The 24,030-nt window shown below is 49.7% G+C and overlaps 1 protein-coding gene across 3 annotated transcripts; it reads left to right on the top strand.

Annotated features, from left to right (window-relative positions):
* The first annotated feature begins 1,862 nt into the window (after positions 1-1,862).
* LOC146075137 (protein Hook homolog 2-like) lies at positions 1,863-22,834 on the top strand. 3 transcript variants are annotated; one of them, XM_083184067.1, is made up of 5 exons: positions 1,863-2,250; positions 3,416-3,551; positions 6,236-6,394; positions 7,027-7,167; positions 22,428-22,834. In XM_083184067.1, the coding sequence occupies exons 2-5, from the start codon at positions 3,484-3,486 to the stop codon at positions 22,435-22,437; spliced, it is 378 nt and encodes a 125-aa protein (XP_083040193.1). In that variant the 5' UTR covers positions 1,863-2,250; positions 3,416-3,483; the 3' UTR covers positions 22,438-22,834. The 3 variants fall into 3 exon arrangements, with proteins under 3 accessions (XP_083040193.1, XP_083040194.1, XP_083040195.1); XM_083184068.1 differs by lacking the exon at positions 22,428-22,834 and adding an exon at positions 11,127-11,778 and having other exon boundaries at positions 1,864-2,250; XM_083184069.1 differs by lacking the exon at positions 22,428-22,834 and having other exon boundaries at positions 1,865-2,250; positions 7,027-7,406.
* The last annotated feature ends 1,196 nt before the right edge of the window (positions 22,835-24,030 follow it).

Raw genomic sequence — 24,030 nt, 5'->3', positions numbered from 1 at the left:
TCTATTTATTAAGGCAAGTGTAACTACATACACAAATAATGGAGATGACGGTACAGTGGTTATCACATCATTTTTATGGTGAGATAAATATTGCAAAGAGCAGGGCCAGCTCTACCATTAGGCAGCTGCCTAGGGTGCCAGGATCTGTGGGGGCACCACTAATAATGCTACACACTAGGCGATTCTAGCTTCCATCATCAGCTATATGGTCGCTCAGTGACCATATTGCCGGTGATACCTAGTGACCTTCGCCGTGTGTGCGCTCCCACCGCAGCCCAGCGGTCGCTGGTCGCAGGAACTTGCTAGAATCGCTGGTCACCAGTAAAATACTGATAACAAGCAATTCAGTCGCTGAGCGACCAATCGCTAGCGACCAGGTCACGTAATATAAAAAATAGTTCACTATATATAAAAACAGTTAAGGTGCCCCTACACTGAGGCGATTTGGTCCGATTTTGGCCAATTGCGACCAATCGACCCGTTAAATTGGACCAAATCGCCTCTCCCTGACATGCCGTTAGGTCCCGTGTGCATCGGACCCGACCAGGTGGTCGGACCGGCAGGCCGTCCACCCGTTCCTCCTGGCGGTGAGGCGGGCCGGAAGCAGGGACGCATGCAATCTATCACAACGGATCGCATGCGTCCGTGCATGCAGGCTGACGTGTGTCCGTACACTGCTGCGAGGCGTTGCAGCAGTGTATGGGCACCTTTAGCTTGGTCGATTCCACTAGTACCCCAGGACTGTGTATATTGTTCCTCATTATATTGACAGAAACAGACAATCTCTGACCAACACTTCACTGATGATCATATAGTGGTTTCTGCCTGGTAATACTAATGCAGTTTATTAAAGAGTGTTGTACAGTATGTGAATGACATTCACAAATATCTGTAGCTAGTTGTATTGTGTACTTATTATTATTATTATAGCTTGCCTGAGCTGGTATAACATTCAGTGACTCCTCCTCTCTGAATCCTCCAGGCTTAAAGTGGGCATACATCAACCCGATTTGGACCTATTTCGGCCGATTGCGATCAATCGGCCCGATAAATCGGCCCAAATCGGTTCTTCATGACATGGGGTCGGGTCCGATGCGCGGTCCCGTGCGTATCGGACCCGGCCCCAGGGTTCGGACCGGCGGAACATGCGATGTAGGTCAGTCGGGGCGGTGAGGAGCAGTGGGGGCGGGCGGCTGGGGAGGAAGAAGCAGTGGGGCAGCAGCGCGTTACCAGATTGGGGCGGGCGGCGGTGACCATCAGTGACAGTGTCACTCTCCACTGTCCAGCGCTAGCGGGCGGGCAGCCGCGGCTATTACTTCTTTAAAATAACGTGTCAAATGACTGCCCGGCTAATGATTGGCTGAGATAGAGCACTCTCAGCCAATCAGCGGCCGCGAATAGCCGCGGCTGCCCACCCGCTAGCGCAGGACAGTGGAGAGTGACACTGTCACTGATGGTCACTGCCGCCCGCCCCATTCTGGTAACGCGCTGCTGCCCCCACTGCTTCTTCCTCCCCAGCCGCCCGCTCCCACTGCTCCTCACCGCCCTGCAGCTCCCTGATATTTTGTTTTACATGTGATAAATCGCATGCGATTTATCACATGTAAAAAATGGCACATCAAAGTCCTCATCGTAGGTGAGCCTCCCGGGGAGCTGCCGGGCGGCTCGGGGGAGAATAGGGTCCGACTTGTCCTTAGGACAAGTCGGCTCTATGTATGGGGGCCTTTAGTGTGTGTCTGTGAAATTTGCTGCTGTTTGAGTGACTGGTGCTGCAGGGTGAGGTTTGTGCTCTGATTGGCTCTCTGAGTCAGTGAGAGCCAATCAGAACTAGCAGTGGGCCCTGTTGCCTAGCAGCTACAGCAATCATAGAGAGGGAGGGAAGCAGAGAGAAAGTCAGACAGCCTCCAACGAACCTAGGAAGTTTCCCTGACACAGACACAGCAGCCAGGGGAGGCATATCTTTTGAGAATTACAAAAAATAAGCCACCATCGGTACACCATCGAATGATTAGCATTCGATGGTGACAAACATCGGAAGGTCACCATTAAATGGCAAAAACACTAACATCGAAAGAAAACATCGATGTTTCTGAAACATCGACCATCGATGTCCATCCCTACTGCAGGTGCCGCCGCGGGACAGCAGAATTAGCAGTGTGCGCCGCTCAACAGTTATGCGCCGCTGCCGCCCTAGGATAGAAGGCCACTGATCGGTCCCCTAGCTGCCGGAGCCTGCCACTGATGTTACCAGTGAGTAGTAGGGGAAGGGGGTTGGTGCTTTCTGTGTATGTGAGAGAGGTGTCAGGTGGGTGGATATGGTGCTGTGTGAGAAAGCTGTCACTGAGGAGGGGGTTCTGGTGCTGTGTGTGAGAGGTGTCGGGGGTTGGTGCTTTGTGTGTGTGTGTGGGGGGGGTCTGTGTGTGTGAGGTGTCAGTGTGTGTGTGTGGGGGGGGTCTGTGTGTGTGAGGTGTCAGTGTGTGTGTGGGGGTCTGTGTGTGAGGTGTCTGTGTGTGTGGGGGTCTGTGTGTGAGGTGTCAGTGTGTGTGGGGGGTCTGTGTGTGAGGTGTCAGTGTGTGTGGGGGGTCTGTGTGTGAGGTGTCAGTGTGTGGGGGGTGCTGTGTGTGAGGTGTCAGTGCAGGGATGTTGCTGTGTGAAAGAGGTGTCAGTGGGGGGTGCTGTGTGTGAGAGGTGTCAGTGGGGCGGTGGTGGTGCTGTGTGTGATAGGTGTCAGTGGGGGGTTTGGGGCTGTGTGTGATAGGTGTCAGTGGGGGGTTTGGTGCTTTGCGTGTGTGTGGGAGAGTTGTCAGTGGGGCAAGGGTTGGTGCTTTGTGTGTGGGAGGGTGCTGTGTGTGAGAGGTGTCAGTGTGGGGGGGGGGTGGTGTGTGTGAGAGGTGTCAGTGGGGGGGTGCTGTGTGTGAGAGGTGTCAGTGTGGGGGGGGTGCTGTGTGTGAGAGGTGTCAGTGTGGGGGGGGGGGGTGCTGTGTGTGAGAGGTGTCAGTGTGTGTGGGGGGGTGCTGTGTGTGAGAGGTGTCAGTGTGGGGGGGGGGTGCTGTGTGTGAGAGGTGTCAGTGTGGGGGGGTGCTGTGTGTGAGAGGTGTCAGTGTGGGGGGTGGTGCTGTTTGTGTGAGAGGTGTCAGTGGGTGGTTTGGTGCTTTGCGTGTGTGTGTGGGAGAGTTGACAGTGGGGCAGGGGTTGGTGCTTTGTGTGTGAGAGGATTCAAGATGGCTGCAGGTGGACTGCGGTGCATGCGCTGCTACCTGCAGCTCCTCTCATGTGCCTTTACAGAGCAGAGCACTTGAGCGACAGCTCACGGCTCTGCCTCAGATCCCCATGTCTCTTGTAGGCCATGCAGAGGTGTGTGTGTGGCTACGCTGTGTAAATTGGAAACAACATTGGTAGTTGTTCTTGTTCACAGTAATCGCGGGTGCTAGCATCTTCTGGAGCTAATGCGGATTAGGAAGCTCAGGAGGGTGTGAAGGCTGCATGAAAAGGATCCAGGGAACCGGAGTTCCCCGCTGGAGGTATCCAGAGCCCAAGTGCCATGACATGAGGTGAATGATGTCCAGTGTGTCTCCCCCCAAAGGCAGGTTTATTTCATCCTTTCAATGGAGGTCCAGGCTAGTAGCCACTACACCCCCCCTCACAGCCTAACCCTATCTATATAGACACCCAGCCGCAGCCTATCCATATACACACGCATAGCCTAACCCTCTCCATACACACACACACACCTGTACCCTAACCCTATCCATACACACAGCCGTAGCCTAACCCTGTCCATACACACATATAAACACAGCTACTGCCTCACCTTACACATATACACAAACACAGCTTAACCCTATTCATACACACACACATAGCTTAATCCTATTCATACACACCCAGCTGCAGCCTATCCCTATCAATACACACACCTGTAGCCTAACCCTGGTCATACACACACACACACAGACACACACACACACACACACACACACATATACACACACACAGCCACAGCCTAACCCTAACCCACATATATATACCCATAACTTAACCCTATTCATACACACACACCTGTGGCCTAACCCTGTCCATATACACACAGCTGCAGCCTAACCCTACACACACACCCACCCGCACCCATAGCTTAACCCTATTCATAACTGTGGTGGAGAAATCTCATGAGGGGTCGTGGTCAGCAGGGAGGGGAGAAGTGATATGAGGCAGGAGTAGCCCCTTCCCCTTGGCTGACCATGTCCCCTCATGAGATCCCAACCCCATTAGGGCTGCTTTGAGAAATTTCCCAGGCTGGTTTAAAATCCCAATCTGCCCCTGGGGCCAATCCGCCCCTGCCAGTACTCCTCTGTGCTACCTGTTACTTCTATGTGCTCATTATCCACAGACCATCTTACTCATTAAAACTGTCAGAGTACCAATTAGTTCCTGTTATACATATATGCTACTAGTCCACATGCCCTGTTATTTATTATTACTGCTACCTGATTACAATTCTACAGACTCTTAAGCCCCGTACACACGGGGGATATATCGCTGAGCGATATATCGCTCGCAATGAGCGATATATCGCTCAGTGTCCCATTTGCATCAGTGACCAGAGATGGTCGCTGATGAAAATGAAACTGCCGGGGGAGCCGCAGAGGGAATCAGCTGGTCGCAGGAGCATGTTCCTGCGACCAGCGATCACTACGGGGGAGAAAACGGGAGCACGCACCCGGCGATATATCCCCGGTGCACACTCCTATCGCGGGCAATATGGTCGCTCAGCGACCATATTTCCCGCTATATTAGACAAAATCGCCCCCCTGTGTACGCACCTTTACCCATAATTACTACCATAGTACTAATTAATACCCGGTGCTTATCTATACTTACAGTCTACAGAGCCTCCTACTAATCACTTCCAGAGGATTACATGATACATATTCCTCATCTATACTACCAGATTAGAGACTCACTAATTATTACAGACAGGGTACCACTAGTCCACAGATCCTTACTTATTATTACTACCAGAGTACCCAGATAGTGCTTGTTCCTCATCTATACCACCAGGTTAGAGACTCTCTTATTATCCCTACCAGTTCATATTTTCATTTTGCTCATTATTACTACTAGAATATGTTACGCGTGGCTGTCATTCCTTTATACCAGAGGTGGGGAACCTTTTTTTGCCAAGGGCCAATTGTATGGTGGAAAAATCCTTCGGGGGCCATATGTAAAAATTTCTCTTACAAATTGTCCTTCTGCAGCCGTCCCACGCTCCGGCGGATGCCGCTGAATAGGACTGACAGTCTCCGGTTGCTGTTAATTAAGAGGAAACTCGCAAGAACTACCGACCTCTCGCAAGAAGTCCCCTTGTACTTGACTCCCGGCAAAGCCACCGGGTGGGTAGGAGGGCCACTCAGACCGGCTACGGGGGCCGCATACGGCCCCCGGGCCTGAGGTTCCCCACCACTGCTTTATACTATCAGTCCAGAGCCAATTTTACTCATTATTGCTCTACCACCAGAGTTCCAAATACGGATTCAGTATTGAATCCCGGCGGTCGGGATCCCGGCGTTCAGAATCCCGACAGCCGAAATGCCGACAAGGGGGGGACGTGGATCGCCCCCCCTTGCGGGCTCGCTGCGCTCGCCACGCAGCGGGCCCGGTGCCTCGCTACGCTCGGCACACTAATTTATTCTCCCTCCAGGGGTGTCGTGGACGCCCCAGGAGGGAGAATATTTCGGCGGTCGGGATTCTGAACGCCGGGATCCCGACCGCCGGAATATTAACTGCATCCCCCAAATACAACCTGTTACTCATCTGTGCTACCAGATCCAAAACCCTTACTGTCTAAACCTGTGGAACACATTGGGGAAGGGGAGTGAAGAGTCTGCAGATTGCTGCATGTACATTCCCTGTTCTATACCCCCCCCCCCTCTGTGCATGGACTGCCTGCGGACCCCGCTGCATCTTGGATCCTTCGCCCTGTCACATGACCAGCCAGCACTGCTGAGAATTGTATCTTGCCACAATGTCCCGCAGAGATAACGGTTACTATGTTCATAGTCTTTGGGCTGATCCATTGTTTGAGGATTTGGTAGGGAACCCCATATTTGTTACTACCACTTTCCTCTTAACCCCTTATTTATGTGCTCTTTATTAACCCTTCTTACACTGTGGGCCTTGCTCCTCTCCCTCCTGTGTTGCCCGATTTCCCCCCCCCCCCCCCCATTTGCTTCATCAGGTGTCGGTGCTCATGGAAGAAGAGGAGTCTAATGAGCGAAAACAGAAACCTGAAGGAGCAGCAGGAACAGTCGGCAGAGGGCATGGGGACACCAGTGTTTGGCAAGAAGCTGCTTCTGCTGCAGAGTCAGATCGAGCAACTGCAGGAGGAAAACTACCGGTAATGGGAGAAGGGTGGGGCCTAACGGTCAAGAGGACCAGCGCTTGCTTTACGCATGGCTGTAGGAGCTTTGCGATCCGGTACATGTGGGGCTTGCTTGATGGCGTTTTTGCTGCCTATATGGGAACGTGTAAATTATAGGGATTATAGCAGTTGCAACATATTTTTATTAACCCCTTCAGTGGTAATCCAGGAAGCTTTCCAGGCTATGCTTCAGTGCTAGCACTTCCAGGATTGCCACTGTCTTTTCACCCTCCTTGGCTCTGGGCAGCACCGCTGAGCTGAGCGATGATCTCCTCTGCAGCGGCTGCCCGTCCCCGGCTCCTTCCTTCCTGACTGTTTGCGGCTTGACCTTGCTAACGTCACGCCATACACAGCCAGGTTGCTGGGGTAAGTTCCGGAAGGCGCTGCCCGGCCTCGGGACACTCATCGGTGGCTTTTTTTTTTCTTTTAGGGAGCCCCCTCCAAAAATCCTGCCCTGTGGGGAGCGCTCCCTAAACAAAAACAAACAATGACTGTAGGGGGTTAAATGTCCAGAATGAATGGCTGTCCATGTGCCCCCAGTGGCTTTGGATGATCTCTGTGAGAGGCCGCATAGAAGGTAACTTGTGATGTTTCTGGGCTTACTTCAGGCTGGAGAGCGCGAGAGATGACTACAGACAGCGATGTCAGGAACTGGATCGGGAGGTTCAGGATCTGCACATGCGTAACCAAGATCTAACCGGGCTGGCTCATGAGGCGCAGTCCCTCAGGGATGAGATGGACGTACTCAGGTGAGCAGTGGTCCAGGGAATGGGGCTCTCGGGCCTGGAATTGCAGAGAGATCACCTGCTTTATGACTTATTTATCCCTTGCCTGAGGTGTGGTCACAATTTGTAATTTAGTGAGACCAGATTGACTCTAGGCCAGTTGCAGTATCAGACTATGCACAGCAACACAGAGTATTTCAGGAGTTGAGCCAGCTGTACTTGTTGAAGTCTTGTATTTGTAAAATTAAACAGCAGAAGTGGAATGGATGCATCAAGAATCCAGAGGCTGAAAGTTGTATGGTAGAAGGAGCAGAGTCCCCAACAGAGTAGTGATATGAGGATGCAGCAAGAAGCCACAGGCTAAAGTCCCCCATACATTAGTTTGACTATTCCAAGTCGGACCTGATTTCTCCTGCACTTTTCCCCTCTAGGGGTCACACACGATTAGGCACTTGATGTGCCATGTTTTGAATGCGATTTATCATATGCAACTCCCGGGGAGCTGCAGGGGGAGAGGAGGACAAAGAGGCAGCGGACAGGGGATGCTGGTGAGCCAGGCAGGTGGAGCAGCGGACACAGATGCAGTGGGAGGGGGATGCCGGTGAGCCAGTGGGGGGTGGGTGAAGAACGGTGAGCTGGGCAGGGGGATCAGGGAGCTGCAAGGGGGAAAAAACACCCCAATACTAATTAATGGGCTGAATCAGCAATTGGCTGAGAGCAATCAGCCAATCACTGGCTGCCCATTCATTTGTATTGGTTTTTACTTTCCTTGCAGCTCCCTGATTGTCCTGCCCAGGCGTCCCCTGCCCGCTACCGCTGTGTTCGCTGCCTGCTTGTCACTGCACTTGCAGTGTCTCCCGCCCAGAGGCTGCACATAAGTTTTAGAAAGTGTTATGTGCAGCCGGCCTGACTCTGATCCGGTGCGCAGAGTTACATCAGAAGGAGCAGGGTACCCAGCAGCACATAGTAGTAATATGAGTGGGGAATAGTGGTGGCAGGTAGACTAAGAGCCAAACAGGTACTGTATGTACTAGAAGGGTCACAGAACTGAAAGAGACCACCTTCCCTGTCAGTTCCATGTGTTCTATACAAGGGCGTAGCTACCATAGGGGCAGGGGGGTGCAGCTGCTATGGGGCCCAAAGCTAAGAGGGGCCACCTTCCCTGTCAATTCCATGTGTTCTATACAAGGGCGTAGCTACTATAGGGGCAGGGGGTGCAGCTGCTATGGGGCCTAAAGCTAAGAGGGGCCACCTTCCATGTCTGTTACGTTTATAGTTATTTAGGTGTGTGTTTATTTTATTATACAATTTATTAAATGAATCGCCATAAAATTGGACACAACACAACAAAATACAGTAGCAGTAATATCACAATAAGTCAGATCCAGTTTATCAGACTAAAAGATAACCGTCAAAGGTAATAGAACCAAGAGAAGGTCGAGAGGGAGAAGATATAAGGAAAGAGAGAAAAAACAAAGTGTGTGGGGTGTGGGAGGGGGGGGGGGGGGAGAAGTCGGCATGGAGACCAGATCTTGCTAAATGTTTTGGAAGTATGTATTATGGCAGCCATATATTCCTTATCTGGTATGTTTAGAAGATTGAATATAACGGCCTGCATGGGGAATGTGGGGGATTTTTCCAGTTGTATAGTTACTTTCCAGACGATGCTGGTCTAGAGCGGTGAAGTGGTTAAATTGCCCCCCCCCCCCCCAAGAAAAAATTACATGTGGCTTGTGGATTGTAAGCTCCGCTGAGGCAGGATCTAAGGTGTACCCAGCTTAATTCTTATCCATGAAATGGGTGTAACTATAATTATAACCTTTCAAAAATAATTAACAGCTCTTCCAACACACCCATGAGGTGGCTGCCTAGTGTCGTTTTTTTTGTGGGGTGTCGCCAGTAGCCCTAATCCCCAGATGACATTGTAGTTCAGACCAAACTACAGACATGGAAAGTCGTGACTGCTTAGAGTCGGTTAGCAGAACTGTACCGGACAGGTGGAACACGGTACATCTCCGGAGAAGTAGTCGAGGACGGAGCAGGCAGCAGGTGCAACAGGTGTCTATTCTTTGTCATGCAGGTCGCCATTAACTGATGATATGGTATCTAGCTCCATTGGCACGTTGTGATAGCTTTTACCCCATTTAGGGCACACAAATTGAATGTCGTCAAAGAGGCTTTGGTCCATGTCAGTAATCGACTCTTTGTAGGCTTCGCTGTAAGACAGGGGACATTGTTGAGCTGTACCATGCACGTGTGCCTTGCACATGTGCGGTTTGAGTGGAGACGCTGTTTTTCCAGTCTCTACGTTTTGCCATGCAACTGAAGAGAAGTAGGGGTGTTCTCGCACGTTGCCGTTTACCCCGAGCCGGAGGGTCTGGTCCTTGCGCAGGAGTTGGGATATAATGTCCTTTGTTGCGGGATCAGTAATATATGCGTACGATGGTTCTTTCTTAAGGGTACTTCTCATGATCTTTTCCTTAACCTTTCCAGGAAAAGGGTGGGTTCCTAGGGTGAGCTTATATAATATCACACCGAATGCAAACCAGTCCACGCCTGCACTATATGATGCACCTAATAAAACTTCTGGAGCCTTATAGCCACGTGTCCCAACAATCATACTGTCCTTGGTTTCTCCATATACATTTAACATGGCCAGACCAAAGTCTGTGATCTTTACATGTCCACACTTTGTCAGCAAAACATTCTCAGGTTTTAGGTCTCTGTGGATTATTCCTCTGGAGTGCAGGAACTGCAATCCACAGACCAGTTCTGCGGCAATAAATTTTATCGCCAATGGGTTCAGCATGTTCCTGACCCCAAAATCAAAGAGGTCCCCTCCGCCAGCAAGTTCCATTACATAATAAAGATAGCTGTTTGTTTGGAAGGCTGCGTATCCACGGATCAGGAAAGGACTCTCATGTGCCACCTGAAGTACCTGACACTCGGTCATAACGTACTCACGTTCCAGTGATGCTCTCATCTTTGCACTTTGAATGAGTGCTCTTTTCTTTAGGATCTTAACTGCTACTCTTTTCTTATGAACAGAGTCTTTGGCAAGCATCACTTTGCCGTAACCTCCCTTTCCAAGAAGCGAGTGGAAAGTAAATGTTTCCACTGTTAAGGGGACAGTAACGCTCTCTTCTGCAGTTTGCTGACCTTCTGCAGTTTGCTGACCTGGTAGGGTGTCTGGTTGTCCTCTGCCAATTGTTGTTATAAATTGACTCTTTTTCTCTTTAATAAAACCAGCAAATCTATTCCAGTGTCTATGCCAAGCTACTTTGCCTAACTTCTTATCGCAACTCTTTTTCTCTGCCAAGTTTGTCTGGCCTGCCCAACGGCTTAATCCTTCCCCTGGATCTTCAGCAATGGACATGTTTCTCCTTTTTCTCACTTGCCAAAATCTGGGACATCTGCGACATGATTTAAGGAACTGATCTCTTTTCTTTGTCATAAAGGCTACCAATCTCTTCCAGCCTCTTTGTACACCTGCTACCATTGGCACATTTCTCATGTGTCTCACTCCCTGCTTTATTTTCCTGCTCACTTTCCTTCTCCTCTGCATTTTCTTTCCTTTCTTTATCCATGCTTTCTTTCTCTTGATAGGACCCATGTTATGTCCAAAGACAAGACTAGGGCTCTTAGAGAACAAACAAATTTGCACTATCGCAAAAACAAATTTGCACAAATCGCAACTGTGACCTCCAGTAAGAACTGTATATCACATCTGAGACTCTGTGTCTTCAGTAGTTGTGTGATGTCATCGGTAACTGTGATGTCACAATGGAGCATAGTTCTAAAGGTCACCTACATTATGCCAGCTGATATGAGGTGTTTTTTTTTTTCTTTACAAATTCTAAAACTTATTTTCACCAGTTATGATATTAACTATTAGAAAACCTAAATGTGTTCTTTAATATTGCCAATGTTTTCCACCAGTCCTACAAGGAGTTATTTGCTCAATGTAGCTTATATCTATCTAGTGCTTAGTGCTGCTTCAGTAATCCGGAAGCCCTAACTTGGCTTAATGGGGACAACCGATAATGTGGCAGATGTATTAAGCCTGGAGAAGAGATAAAGTGGAGATCAGATAAAAGGAGATAAAGCACCAGCCAGTCAAATCCCAACTGTCATTTTCAAACACAGACTGAGAGTTATATAGTAGAAGGTAGAAGCTTCCCAACTGGCAGAGTAGGAATAAAAGGCTCTTGTTGGTTGATGTTGATGAAGTTTGTTCTGGGAGAATGGGATAAATGTACAGATATGCCCTGCTTCATCTTTTCCCCAGCTGCGACTATTCAATATACCCGCGATAGTAGTTCCCATGAACGGGTTAATGTGTTGCGCTCGTACCTACATCCCAAAGGGAAAGAATGGTTGCTTATGCACGGCATCAAAGACCCATGCGGCCTCCAACAGTTACATGCTTCAATGGGCATGGCCTAGATTATGCCGGACTCCTCTGTATGCAGCTATTGAACGCTTTACATGGCTGGATCAGTCCCAGGGATGTACTAAGTGCCTAGTGAGAGTATAAGCCACATCCTTACATCGCTTGTTATTGTGGTGCGCATGTCTCACGACACTGTGTACATACAATTAATAAACAGCTGCTGTCCCAATATAGTGTTCATTCTAGCACCTTTTTGAAACGTGTGCAGTTCCGCTTTCTTGCCTGTGGGGGCGCTGTCTGCTGTGGTGCTTCTAGTGGAGTCTAGTCTGTATGAAGAAAACCACAGCAGGTGATGCCACCACAGGCAGGAAAAGGAACTGCACATGTTTTGAAAGGTGCAGGTTGCTAGAATGAACACTGCCAAAACTGCTGGGAAAAGAAACTCTTCAATTGTGGAATCTGAACGAATGTAAGGTTCCTACATGCTACGGTAATAGGATAGAGCATCTAGGCGGACATCTAGAGGATGATGCACAGTGGGAGGTATTGTACGGTGTATCTGGTGTGCGGGAGGGCGGACATCTAGAGGATGATGCGCAGTGGGAGGTAATGTACGGTGTATCTGGTGTGCGGGAGGGCGGACATCTATAGGATGATGCACAACAGTGGGAGGTATTGTACAGTGTATCTGGTGTGCGGGAGGGCGGACATCTAGAGGACCATGGACAGTGGGAGGTATTGTACGGTGTATCTGGTGAGCGGGAGGGCGGACATCTAGAGGATGATGCACAGTGGGAGGTATTGTACGGTGTATCTGGTGAGCGGGAGGGCGGACATCTAGAGGATGATGCACAGTGGGAGGTACTGTACGGTGTATCTGGTGAGCGGGAGGGCGGACATCTAGAGGATGATGCACAGTGGGAGGTACTTTACGGTGTATCTGGTGTGCGGGAGTGCGGACATCTAGAGGATGATGCACAGTGGGAGGTACTGTACGGTGTATCTGGTGAGCGGGAGGGCGGACATCTAGAGGATGATGCACAGTGGGAGGTATTGTACGGTGTATCTGGTGAGCGGGAGGGCGGACATCTAGAGGATGATGCACAGTGGGAGGTACTGTACGGTGTATCTGGTGTGCGGGAGGGCGGACATCTAGAGGATGATGCACAGTGGGAGGTATTGAACGGTGTATCTGGTGTGCGGGAGGGCGGACATCTAGAGCAGGCATTCCCAACCACGGTCCTCAAGGCACACCAACAGTGCAGGTTTTAGTGATATCCAGGCTTCAGCACAGATGGTTTAATCAGAATCACTTAGGTACTAATTAAGTCACCTGTGCTCAAGCCTGGATATCACTAAAACCTGCACTGTTGGTGTGCCTTGAGGACCGTGGTTGGGAATGCCTGATCTAGAGGATGATGCACAGCGGGATGTATTGTACGGTGTATCTGGTGTGCGGGAGGGCGGACATCTAGGGGATGATGCACAGTGGGAGGTAATGTACGGTGTATCTGGTGTGCAGCCACTGTGTGCATACCCAGTTAGTGTGCGCCTATGGAGACTTGCGCCCTTCCGTGTGTGGAGTGATGGGACGTGGGGAAGGGAGGGAGCAATATGGGGGAGTATCTGTGACCAACGAATAAAATATTGCGTTCAAGCTCAAGTTTAAGCCCCAGCAGCAGCACCAACACACAGGAGGGGAGGAGGAGGCGCGGCAGAGGGGAGGGAGCCGGGCAGCGCTGAAACAAGCTGAGTTCAGCGATGAACTCAGCAGCGCTGCCTGGCCCTAAACACTGGGAATCCCTAGAATTTTCCAGGCTTGCCAGTCTGGGCGTTAAAGCATAGCCCGGAAAATTCTCGGGATTACCAGCGAAGGGGTTAATGGAACTTCCATCTTAGTAAATAAACCACTTAACCCTTAACTGTGGTGTCCCAGAGCCTCCCCCTATGTATATATACTGTACACAATGCATTGGGGAACCTCATCTGCTGACGTTAATGTTCTAGCAAACTCCAAATTAGCGGGATGGCAGGAACTGTAGTGACCAGGTGCAGGCGCTGAGCCATAACTCAGAGTAACTACAACCCAACGAATCTCCAGAAAACTTCCCTTGTTCAAAGTGGTGATGCAAGTGCCATTATAACATCTACACTGACTCCCTGGAGTGTATTACTGTGGGAAAGGTTTATTCAGAGCTTAACTGGCTGGATAATATAGAAGCCAATACTGTAATAGTCCTGTGGACAAACGTGTTCTGTACTTTATCTCCATATTACAGTAATACGAGCATGGTTTGGCGGGGTGTTTGCACTTTAGGCACCTGTAATCAGCACAACGGCTGTATGCAGCACCATTGGGGTAATACTGTACTGTTGTACCAAATGGAAGGCATTGCCCATTTTCAGAAGAAGGAGGGAGCAGTTGGCAGAGAGTAACCCACCAGGGACTTCTAGATGAATATGAGTCAGTCTCTACAGTCTGTGGAGATAAAAATAAGTTTCCCATAACTCATCCCCAGATCTTTTTGCCAATAATATAAAAAAAACGGTACTTTTAGGATTTCTACTACAGCGGGGATTGATTTAGTAGCTGGAGGCAATTCTAGGCATATGGAGCTGGAAGGGACAACCACATCTTGTCCAGGTCCAAAGCATCACTTAGGATAATGTAACGGGGCAGATCTATGGACCTCGGCCCCGCCGGACCTGCCAGTGCAGCCTAGTCACCGCTAAGCCATCTGGTTTATACAGTATCTCCGCTTCGTTTCCTGCCCTCTTTGGTATATGACTCTCAGTTCCTCATTGATGGGAAGAGGAAGGATTTAAAATTTTCCACCTTTTCTGTTTGCCCATTGATAGTCTCTTATACAGCCCGTTATCCTTGGGAGCAGCAGCAGGGGTCTGATAGAAGTAGATGCCCCCCTGAATACAGTGTCCAAGGATGCAGCAGTGGATCTCCTGTGACACCATTGGCCAGTTGCTTGACAAATGAGGCCACGCAAGCTGACCGCTGCCGCTCCAAACTGGAGGCCAGGAAATCTGTCTTCCTGGCTGTGGCCATCACTGCATCCAACTGACGGCAATTACTGACAGTCTGCACCCGTAGCGCGTCCAACATCGCGGGACCTTTACTGCACATGCTCAGTACAAGTCCTGTGGATAAATGGGCTAAAGATAAAAGCCAGACATGGACCAAGCTTGAGCTTACATTCCAGGTTACATGCAGATTGCAGACATTTCCATAACCTGTATCCTAATACCATATTTTGTAAGGGTAACACACATCACAAAGTCACGATTACCCTTATGTCCATGTTTATAGCACCTGCTGCCTCGTGGATAAATATTTTCGGCACACATTGTGCCATGAATACTGTGGTCAGAACAGCCCACAGAAATACACGGTCAGGGAGGCCAAGGTCAAACAGGACACATCCAGGGGTCCACTGACTGTCACGTGGGCACAGTCCTTGAGGAGCGTGAATGTGGAGCTGAGCTGGCTGTAGCCGCGTCCATGTCTGGTCTCTTGCTGCAATAGTCTCTGAGAATTCACGCAAGTACCGCTACAGACACATACAGCAGAGAGAGAGAGTGAGAGATACAAGTACCAGCCAACCAGCTCCTAACTGCCATGTTACAGGCTGTGTTCAAAAGATGAGATTTCAGAGTTAAGTGGTTGGCAGTTTAGGTTTTTGTATATTCTGTTTTTATTGAAATTAACAGAGAGTTAACAATGTATCCATGCAGTATAAGAATACGGTTATTTCTCTCTCTCGACGCAGCGAGAAGGCAAAGTAACATCAGTTTACATTCCGAGTAAGTGAAGGGTCTGCGAACTCTTCCAATGGTTGCTAAATAGACACTGTAAACCTGAGACATCGAAAGAGGGAAAGTGAGGCTAGAAAGGAAAGTGCATGAGAGAGCCGCTTCCGTACTATAGTTCTCTCTGTTGGTAACTTATATAACAGGAAAAGAGGGGCGGGAAGAGAAGCAGGGGGGGGGACAGAGAAAAAAGGGGGGGGGGTAGGTGAGGGGGATGGTGAGTGGAGGGGGAGGGGATCTGACCTCTCCCGGGTGACCCAGGATGGGTACTTGTAGGTATCAATAATATTAGTGAGTCTCTACTAAGCTAGTTGCTGGAATGCGTGATCTTTATAATCTTGTGTTGTTTTATAGTCCAGCCATGGAAGCCAGGTGGCAGTGAATTCAGTGTGTTTATCAACTGCAGATAAGAGCATGTCCTCCATGGACATGTAGTACTCGATTCTACTGAACCAAGATCTCCGTGTAGGGGGGATTGTAGATTTCCATAAGATCGGTACGCATGCTCTCGCCGCGTTGCTCAGGTGCTTAAGCAAGGATGTTTTATATGAGGAGATCGGGATAGTAGAAAGGTTTAGTAACCAGAAGGCTGGACTGCTAGGGAGGGGCGTGTGGATAATTTTTTGCGATGTCTCGACGACATCCGTCCAGAAACCCGTGATGAGCGGGCAATCCCACCATATGTGGATGAAGGTGCCTGTGGCCTGCCTACATCTCCAGCAAATATCAGAGATGCTTGGGTTCATCTTATGTAATAGAGATGGGTGTCTATACCAGCGCATTATGATTTTATATTGCGTTTCTCTAATTTGAATGCAGGTTGAGCTAGTGTGAGCTTTCAAAAAGATGCTTTCCCACTCTCTATCGGAGATGGTGAGACCTAGATCCCGTTCCCAAGCCCGTGTGAATGATGTCAGTATGTTGGTATTTGAGTTGTGGAGAAGTTTATATAATAGTGAAATTGTGTGGATAGGGTTACTCGCAGCAACGCATAGCTTTTCAAATGCGGTTAATTCTCTAGTGGAGGGGGGTAGCCTGGAGCCTGTTTGTAAGTAGTGCCGAACTTGGAGGTATTTCCAAAAATCTTTGGTTGGGACCTCCCATTTAGATTGGATCTCCGAGAATGAGCGGATGCCTGAGTTGCTCGCCATCTGGCCCACCCTAAACAGTCCCTCCAGAGCCCATTGAGAGAAGTCAGGAATGTTTAACCCTGGTTGGAATTCCGGGTTGTAGATGAAAGAGGTCAGTGGGCTGAATTCTGAGGAGATGAGAGGGTTTCTCCTTAAAGATTTCCAGATTGCAAGTGTTGTTGGAATAGTTGGGTGGGAGGGTGGGGGTTTGTTCAGTTTAGGGAGCCATGGGAAGATCTCAGGGTACTGTTGGGCACATATTCCCTCAAGCCCTACCCACTGTTTGGAGGTCCTGCTTCTCGTCCAATCTAGGACTCTATTTAAATGGATAGCATAGTAGTAGTCTTTAATATCTGGTAGTTTGAAGCCGCCTGTCTGGGTGTTTCTCGACAGTACTTCACGTTTTATTCTTGGTGCTTTACGCAGCCAAATAAATTGCTGCGTTAGTTTTTTTATGGTTCTAAACCACTCTTCCGGGATTTGGATGGGTAGTGTTTGGAGGACATAAAGCAGTTTTGGAAGGGAGTTCATTTTGATGATATTCATTCTACCTAACCATGATAATTGTTTATTTTGCCAGTTATTATAATCTATACGGAGGGATTTGAGAAGGGGGTGATAGTTTAGTTAATACAGTCAGGCGAGGTCACTGGGTAGTTTGATCCCCAGGTAGGTGATATGAGATTGCTGCCATGTAAGGGGAAATGAGGATTTTAATTGAGGGATTGTTGCCGGGGGGACAGATATATTGAGGACACTTGACTTGGACATATTGATCTTAAAGTTAGATAGGGTGCTAAAGCGGTCTAACTCTTTTATAAAGTGGGAGAGTGAGGATTCTGGATGTGTGACTATTGCTAGTAAGTCATCCGCGAATAGTGCTAGCTTGTACTCTTCCTCTCCGATCCGCACCCCGGTGATATGGTTATTTGATCTTACTGCTCTGGCTAGTCCTTCCATACATAGGACAAATATTAGTGGGGACAAGGGGCACCCCTGTCTTGTGCCATTGCTGATAGGGAAGGGATCGGAGAGGAATCCATTTGTCCTGACTCTCGCCACTGGTCGGTGGTATAAAGCTAAAATTCTCTGTAGTGTTAGTGGGCCCAAGCCGACATGCTCCAGTACAGCTCTCATAAATACCCAACTCACCCTGTCAAAGGCCTTCTCCGCATCCGTGGAGACTAGAACGGTTGGGATTCGGTGCTGAGAGGCCAGGTAAATCAGGTTGAGCACTTTAGTAGTGTTATCCTTCGCTTCTCTGCCAGGGACAAAGCCTACTTGGTCGTTGTGAATCAGCGAAGGTAACAATTTATTTAGCCTGTTAGCCATCAATTTGGCGAATAGCTTGATGTCGACGTTAAGGAGGGAGATAGGCCTGTAACTGGAGCATATCGAAGGGTCCTTCCCTGGCTTAGGGATGATGGTTATATGTGCCTCTAGTGATTGCTCGGAAAAGTGTGTATCTGCAGAGATGGTGTTAAAAGCCTGAAGCAGGTTGGGGAGCAGAATGGGTTTGAAGGTTTTGTAATATGAGGCAGTAAGACCGTCGGGGCCTGGGCTTTTACCTAATGGCAATGCTGAAATGGCCAGTTCCAATTCTAACTGAGAGAATGGTGCATCTAGCGTGTCGCTATCAGAGGAAGATATTTTGGGGAAAGCCACGGAGGATAAATAGTCCTTAGCTTGGAGCGTCTCGTGAAGATGTTCTGTCGGTGTAGGGGAGTTTCGTAAATTATAAAGTGATGAGTAATACTTCCTAAAGCAAGCCGCTATCTCTGGGGTTTTAAAGCAATGGGTGCCTGAATCCTTTTTAATCATATTGATAAAAGATGCTGCTCTTTGGGCTTTGGTCGCTTGTGCAAGGAGTCGGCCCGGCTTATTCCCCCATTGGTAGTATTTGCCCTTGCGTTTGCGTAGTTGGAGTTTAGTTCGTTCGGAGAGGAGATTATTCAGGTCTGAGCGAGCCTCTGCAAGTTTAATCATAGTGTCAGGTCTGCCGCTAGTTTTATGCGAGGTTTCAAATTGTTGGATAGTGTTTAAGAGGGTATTAATCCTGGCTGCTTTCTGTTTTTTAATTAGTGTACCTAGTTGGATTAGTCTGCCCCTAATTACACATTTGTGTGCTTCCCAGAGGGTTACAGCTGAGACATCCTTTGTGTTATTAAGTTCAAAGTACTCCGTTAATGCTTTCTTAATTTCGGAATTGCAGTAAATATCCTGCAGTAGTGATTCATTCAGCCTCCAAGTCCATTGGCCCTGAGTATGCTGTGGGATTTCTAGGGTCATGGAGATTGGGGCATGGTCTGACCATGTGATGGAGCCTACCGATGCATCAAGTAAAGAGGGGAGGTGTCTATGGCTAAGAAATAGATAATCAATGCGGGAGTATGTTTGGTGTGGGTGGGAATAAAATGAATAATCTCTGCCTGTTGGATTGAGTGTGCGCCATGAGTCAGCTAGTTGGAGCTCGTGTAGGATTTTCTTGATTTTCCGATACTTGCTGAGGGAGGATCGATGTGAGCCAGTGGATGTGTCCATAGCCGGGTCCACAGACCAATTAAAGTCACCCCCAACAACTATCGTGCCCTCAAAGAAGGAGTCTAATCTGGCAAGCTGTGTTTGAAAGAAGGTGCACTGATCCTGATTGGGGGCATAAACCACAACTAGTGTATAGGGTATTGTAGCTATTTTGCATTTAAGGAGAAGGATTCTTCCCGGGACCAGTCTCTGGACGGAGACGTCGGACAGTTGAAGGCGTTTGGAGAGCAGGATCGCCACTCCTTTAGATTTACTATTCGGGGTGTTACAGTAGTAAACATGAGGGTAGCGGGGGCAAGAAATAGATGGGTGGTGAGAGGATGTACTGAAATGCGTTTCTTGGATTAGTGCAATATCTGCCCTCTCTGCCCACAGGGTTCTAAGTAAGCTGGATCGTTTTTCCGGGGTGTTTAGGCCCCTGGCGTTTATGTAGAGGATTTTTAATTTACCTGTCGCAGCCATGTAGTACCATGAGGGGTAAGTCAGCATGTCCAGGGTCCCAGGGGAGGTCAGGTGGGGAGTGGGGAGGGGGGAAGGTGGGGAGGGGATAGAAAGGAAGAGGGTATGAGAACATAAACAACATCAACAATAACAATGAAAAAATTCCCGCTGTGGGACTACTGGTCGCTTGTGGCGCCAGTGACCCAGGTGACATTTTGTCTAGTGCGGGTAAAGGGGGGTGAGGGAGTCACCAAACTGCAACTATTGAAATTTCTATATAAACATTAGGAAAGTAAAACACAGACTAGAGTCTAGGCTATGGGACAATTTGGGCTATGGCATATGTATTCTAAGAAAAGAAAAAAAAAAACCCCATTAAATATCTGTTTACCTACTATCTAGGGAGAAACGTTAATTAACACAACAATAAGGTCTACCAGACCCTTTTGCCTAAACTTGTGATTCCTAGATAGGAGATCTGGTATAATACTTGTGGGTCATGGAAGTGAACTACTGTAAGGGTGTGTTATATTCACCAGTCCATGTCCTAGATTTGGAAATGAGGCCGGTCTCCTCCCGGTTCAGTCTCTGAGTGTTCAGGTGTGGTCATCGGCGGGTAGCGGAGAGCGTTGACCCTGGTTTTTCTTGGTGTGGCGTACTTCTTGCCAGGGTGGCTCCTGCGTCGGTCGTCTTAGGGGGGGCAATTCTGGGTGTGGAAACTCCCAGCTGGTGATGTCAAGGTTTGGGAGACCCAGTGACTTGCAGAATGCAGGGAGATCTGAGAAGGAGGACAAGGAATGGATCTTTCCTGCAAGGGTCACCTGAAGGTTGAAGGGGAAGCCCTATTTGTACTTCAATTGGCGTTTTCGAAGTTCTGTAGTGAGGGGTCTCAGCGCCTTCCTTTGCTGAAGAGTATGCCATGATAGGTCTTGGTATATTTCAATTGCGGTGCCATTGAAGTCCACTCCTTCTAGTTGGCGCAATTTGCGCACAATGGCCTCTTTCTGCGCGTAGTAGTGCATGCGGCAGATCACGTCTCGCGGTCGATCTGCTGGGGAGCCTCTCGGTCTGAGTGCCCGATGTGCCCTGTCTAGAAGAATTTTCTCAGATGGGTCGTTTCCCAAAATTTCGTTGAAAACTTTGGTTAGGGCATCTGGCAGTTGTTCTTGTGATACTTCTTCGGGGAGGCCTCTTATGCGGAGGTTGTTCCTTCTTCCTCTGTTGTCCTGATCCGTCAGGTGCATATGGAGGGAGCGGATTTCTTTGGCCTGGAGGGAAACAGTTTCCGAGAGAGCGTTGCAGAACTTGTATAGTTCATCTTGGCAGGCTTCTACTGAGGCAGTGCGATGCGAGAGTTGTGATAGGTCCTGCCTGACGGAATCCAGCTCTTTGCGGATGGTTTCTTGAATATCTTGTTTGGTTGGGAGTGTCCTCATATAAGATAAGGCATCTCTGATTTCGGCTAGATCTGTAGCCATTTGTGAAGCTTGGGTGTCTGGGGGTGGGATGGAGGGTATTGGGGTAGATGAATCGTCTGTGTGCATGGATGAGGTAGGATGATTGGCCTGTAGATAGGATCTCATCCCGGGTTGGGACATACTTTCAGAAGGAGGAGGTGAACTTCTTTTCTTTTTTGGTGCGACCTTTTTGCCTTTGACCATAATAAACTAGAGTATAAAGGAGAAAGGGCTCATGTGGGTGTGGAGGAGTGTTGAGCTCTAATCTGCGTCGGAGTGCTTCGTTGCAGCTATCAGGGACTCCCCATGGCCTGGTGTCAGCAAGGCATTCTTAACTTAGGACCAGTCAACCTGGTGTCATCCTCCCATCGTTGATCCGTCCACCCGGATTTTACTTTGAGTCCGAGGTCAGAGTAGTTGTCTGGGTTCTTTTGGATTGTGAATGAGGAAGGATGCTTGTTTCTCCCCTGCGCAAGTGTGAGCACAGGGTGTCTGGTGTTTGCAGCTTTGCTAGATATATATGCTGTTATTAAGTGATCCAGCAGGGGGAGCTTCAGTGTCAGCAACCACTGGTCTGCTACATAGATTGAGATAGCACAGGTAGGGATGTGCTTTGCAGGTTTTGTTAAGCTTTTGTCCCAGTAGGTTGTTCAGCAGGGGCTAGATCCTAGCTAGATAACAGGGGCCACAGGTGGTCTTGCAAGAGAGCAGAGGTGGAGAGTAGGATGCAGGGGCTGCTCCTCCTGCTGCTGTGCCCTCAGGCTCCTTTTACTGATGCAGGGGGCTTCCAATATGGCCGCCGCTGCAGGCTGTGTCCGTGTGATGCAAGCGTACCCCTCAAGCCCCGGGTCCCCAGGGACCTACCAGTGCACCCTGTGGGGGTGAGGGCCCTCCCCACTCCCACCGCTCCCCTCCGGTGTGGCCTGTTTGGCCGTGTGTATGCAGGGAAGCCGGCTTCTAGCGGACGCCACAACCAAGATGGCGGCCGCGGCGTCTGTGTGCAGGGGGAATCGCTTCTCCCCGCTCTGTCTCTGTGCCACTCACGCTGTGCGGAGGTGCTCCGGAGGGTAGGGGCGCACTGCCCGGACGCCTGGGTGCAGAGTGCTGTGCAGCAGGGAGCCTCCGGTGGCCGTTGTCCGCGATGTCCGGGTCCTGGAGCTCAGCAGCCGGGTGACGGAGCCCACTCCAGTCCGCGGCTTTAGGGTAGGTGAAGGCCTCAAGCTGGATACTGGGATTACTCCCTCCTTAGGCTTCGCAGGACCCTCGGGTTAGGTGTGAGGGTGCCTGCGAGGTGTGGGGAGCCTGGGATGGAATTATGCTGGCCGGATAGTTATATTTTAAGGGGTTTTAGCTGTGTGAATGTGGGAGCTCATGCAAAGCGTGTCCTGCTCCTTTCACAGCCAGGCCACGCCCCCGGTTGGCAGTTTAGGTGTGTGTGTGTGTGTGTGTACCACACACTGGGCCTGATTCAGACTTGATCAATGCTGTGCAAATTTGCAGAACCCTGTGATCGGATATCCTCTCCCCAACAGAGTGACATCCCGCCCTGTGCAGGTCTACGGATGGATCGCTGAACTGAAAACCAGTCCACAACTTGCTCATCATGACATGATTTCCCCGGTCTGTGCACGCATGCGTAACCCTGTCCCTTCCACTAGTCTGCCACAGAGACAGGCTGATCGAGGCCAGAGGTGACAACACAGACCCTTCCTGACAAGCCTAGGAATGCCTGCGGGTTTTCCTGACACTCTCAGTAAAGGCCGGTCACCACTCCCAAATGCCAGATTCCCGCCAGTCACGTGAAGGGAATGTGATTTTGCCCTTTGGGGTTGAACAGTGCAAAACACGGATTTACACAACAGTAGAAAAATAGCTTTAATAATAAAATGTAGGGTGACATTCTATGCTTGCACATAAATGCGCATGTTTTTTTTAGCGCACCACATCGCCGCAAATCGCACTTTTACAAATCGCACTTTTCAGTCATAATTCGCATATTTAATGTGATGCGTTTTGGAGGCTGAAAAGTGCGAATAGGTGCGATTTGCGGCGAAGTGGTGCGCTTTTAAGTAACAAAATAGTGCGAATTCTTCCGCCGGTCATGTGCGATTTTTGGACCAACCGGAGTGTGATATACAAAACTGTCTCCGCATGAGTAAGAACCCCCCAACCTATTGGCCCACCTGTGTCCCCTCCATTATGCATCACACCCCCTATATAAAGGGTCATTGGCGCCATTTCACTCTTTGATAGGAAGTAAGGAGCATGGAGAGGAGCAGTGGCAGTGTGCGTTCAGGAACAGGTGTTGGTGGCAGAGTGAGGAGTGGCAGAGGGAGCAGTGGCAGAGTGAGGAGTGGCAGAGGGAGCAGTGGCAGAGGGAGCAGTGGCAGAGGGAGCAGTGGCAGAGGGAGCAGTGGCAGCAGCCAGACAAGTGTGAGAGGCAGCAGTGTGGCAGGCAGCATGGCCACAGCAAGGGCAGCCTCACACCAGGCCCTGGGCGTCCAGCCCCAGCAGGAGGAGGTGGAGGATCCGCTGGCATCCCCATCCTACAGCCAAGACCTTGATCATACCCCACACCAGCTGCAGGAGGGCCACATGTCAGAGGTGGAGGCAGATGGTGGTGAGGAGGAGGAAGACACTGCCATGGAGGAGGGCTACATGGCTGGTGTTGAAAATGAGGAGGAGGAGGAGGTTGAAGCTGGCCGCACCAAAAGTGGCAGAAAGGTGCGTTTTTCCTATGAAGAAAATGCAGCACTTGTCCGGGCTATCCTGCCAGTGTTTGAGCGTTTGCTTGGCAAATCTCACCACAAGACCACTGCACAGCGCAAAAGGGCTATGTGGAAGGACATCACCCAGGCGGTGAACGCTGTGAGTCAGCACAAGCGCCTGGTCCGCAATGTGAAAAAGAGATTCAACGACATCAAAATTGACGTAGACGTGTCCCCGCACGTGCGGTGCCCTAATCCCAATGTGTGTGCAGTCTATAGCTCCCAGCACGCGAGGGAATGCTGAGAGTCTATAGAAAGCCAACTTGTGGTCCTGCCACTCCTGCTCAGAACTGGGGAATCTGATGTATGTCCGCCACAACTTCTTTAAAGCAAGT

Source organism: Crinia signifera, chromosome 4 (genome assembly GCF_055691185.1).
Source record: "Crinia signifera chromosome 4, ASM5569118v1, whole genome shotgun sequence".
Lineage (NCBI taxonomy): Eukaryota > Metazoa > Chordata > Amphibia > Anura > Myobatrachidae > Crinia > Crinia signifera.
The sequence above is the reverse complement of the archived record's forward strand: the minus strand, read 5'-3'. Positions and strand labels throughout refer to the sequence as shown.

What these genes read in the sequence shown, in the direction of transcription:
- LOC146075137 (XM_083184067.1), top strand. Translation starts at nt 3,484, where the DNA reads ATGAAAAGGATCCAGGGAACCGGAGTTCCCCGCTGGAGGTATCCAGAG. An exon ending in CCCAAGTGCCATGACATGAG is followed by an intron (nt 3,552 to 6,235) that starts GTGAATGATGTC and finishes TTGCTTCATCAG; the next exon opens with GTGTCGGTGCTCATGGAAGA. An exon ending in CTGCAGGAGGAAAACTACCG is followed by an intron (nt 6,395 to 7,026) that starts GTAATGGGAGAA and finishes GGCTTACTTCAG; the next exon opens with GCTGGAGAGCGCGAGAGATG.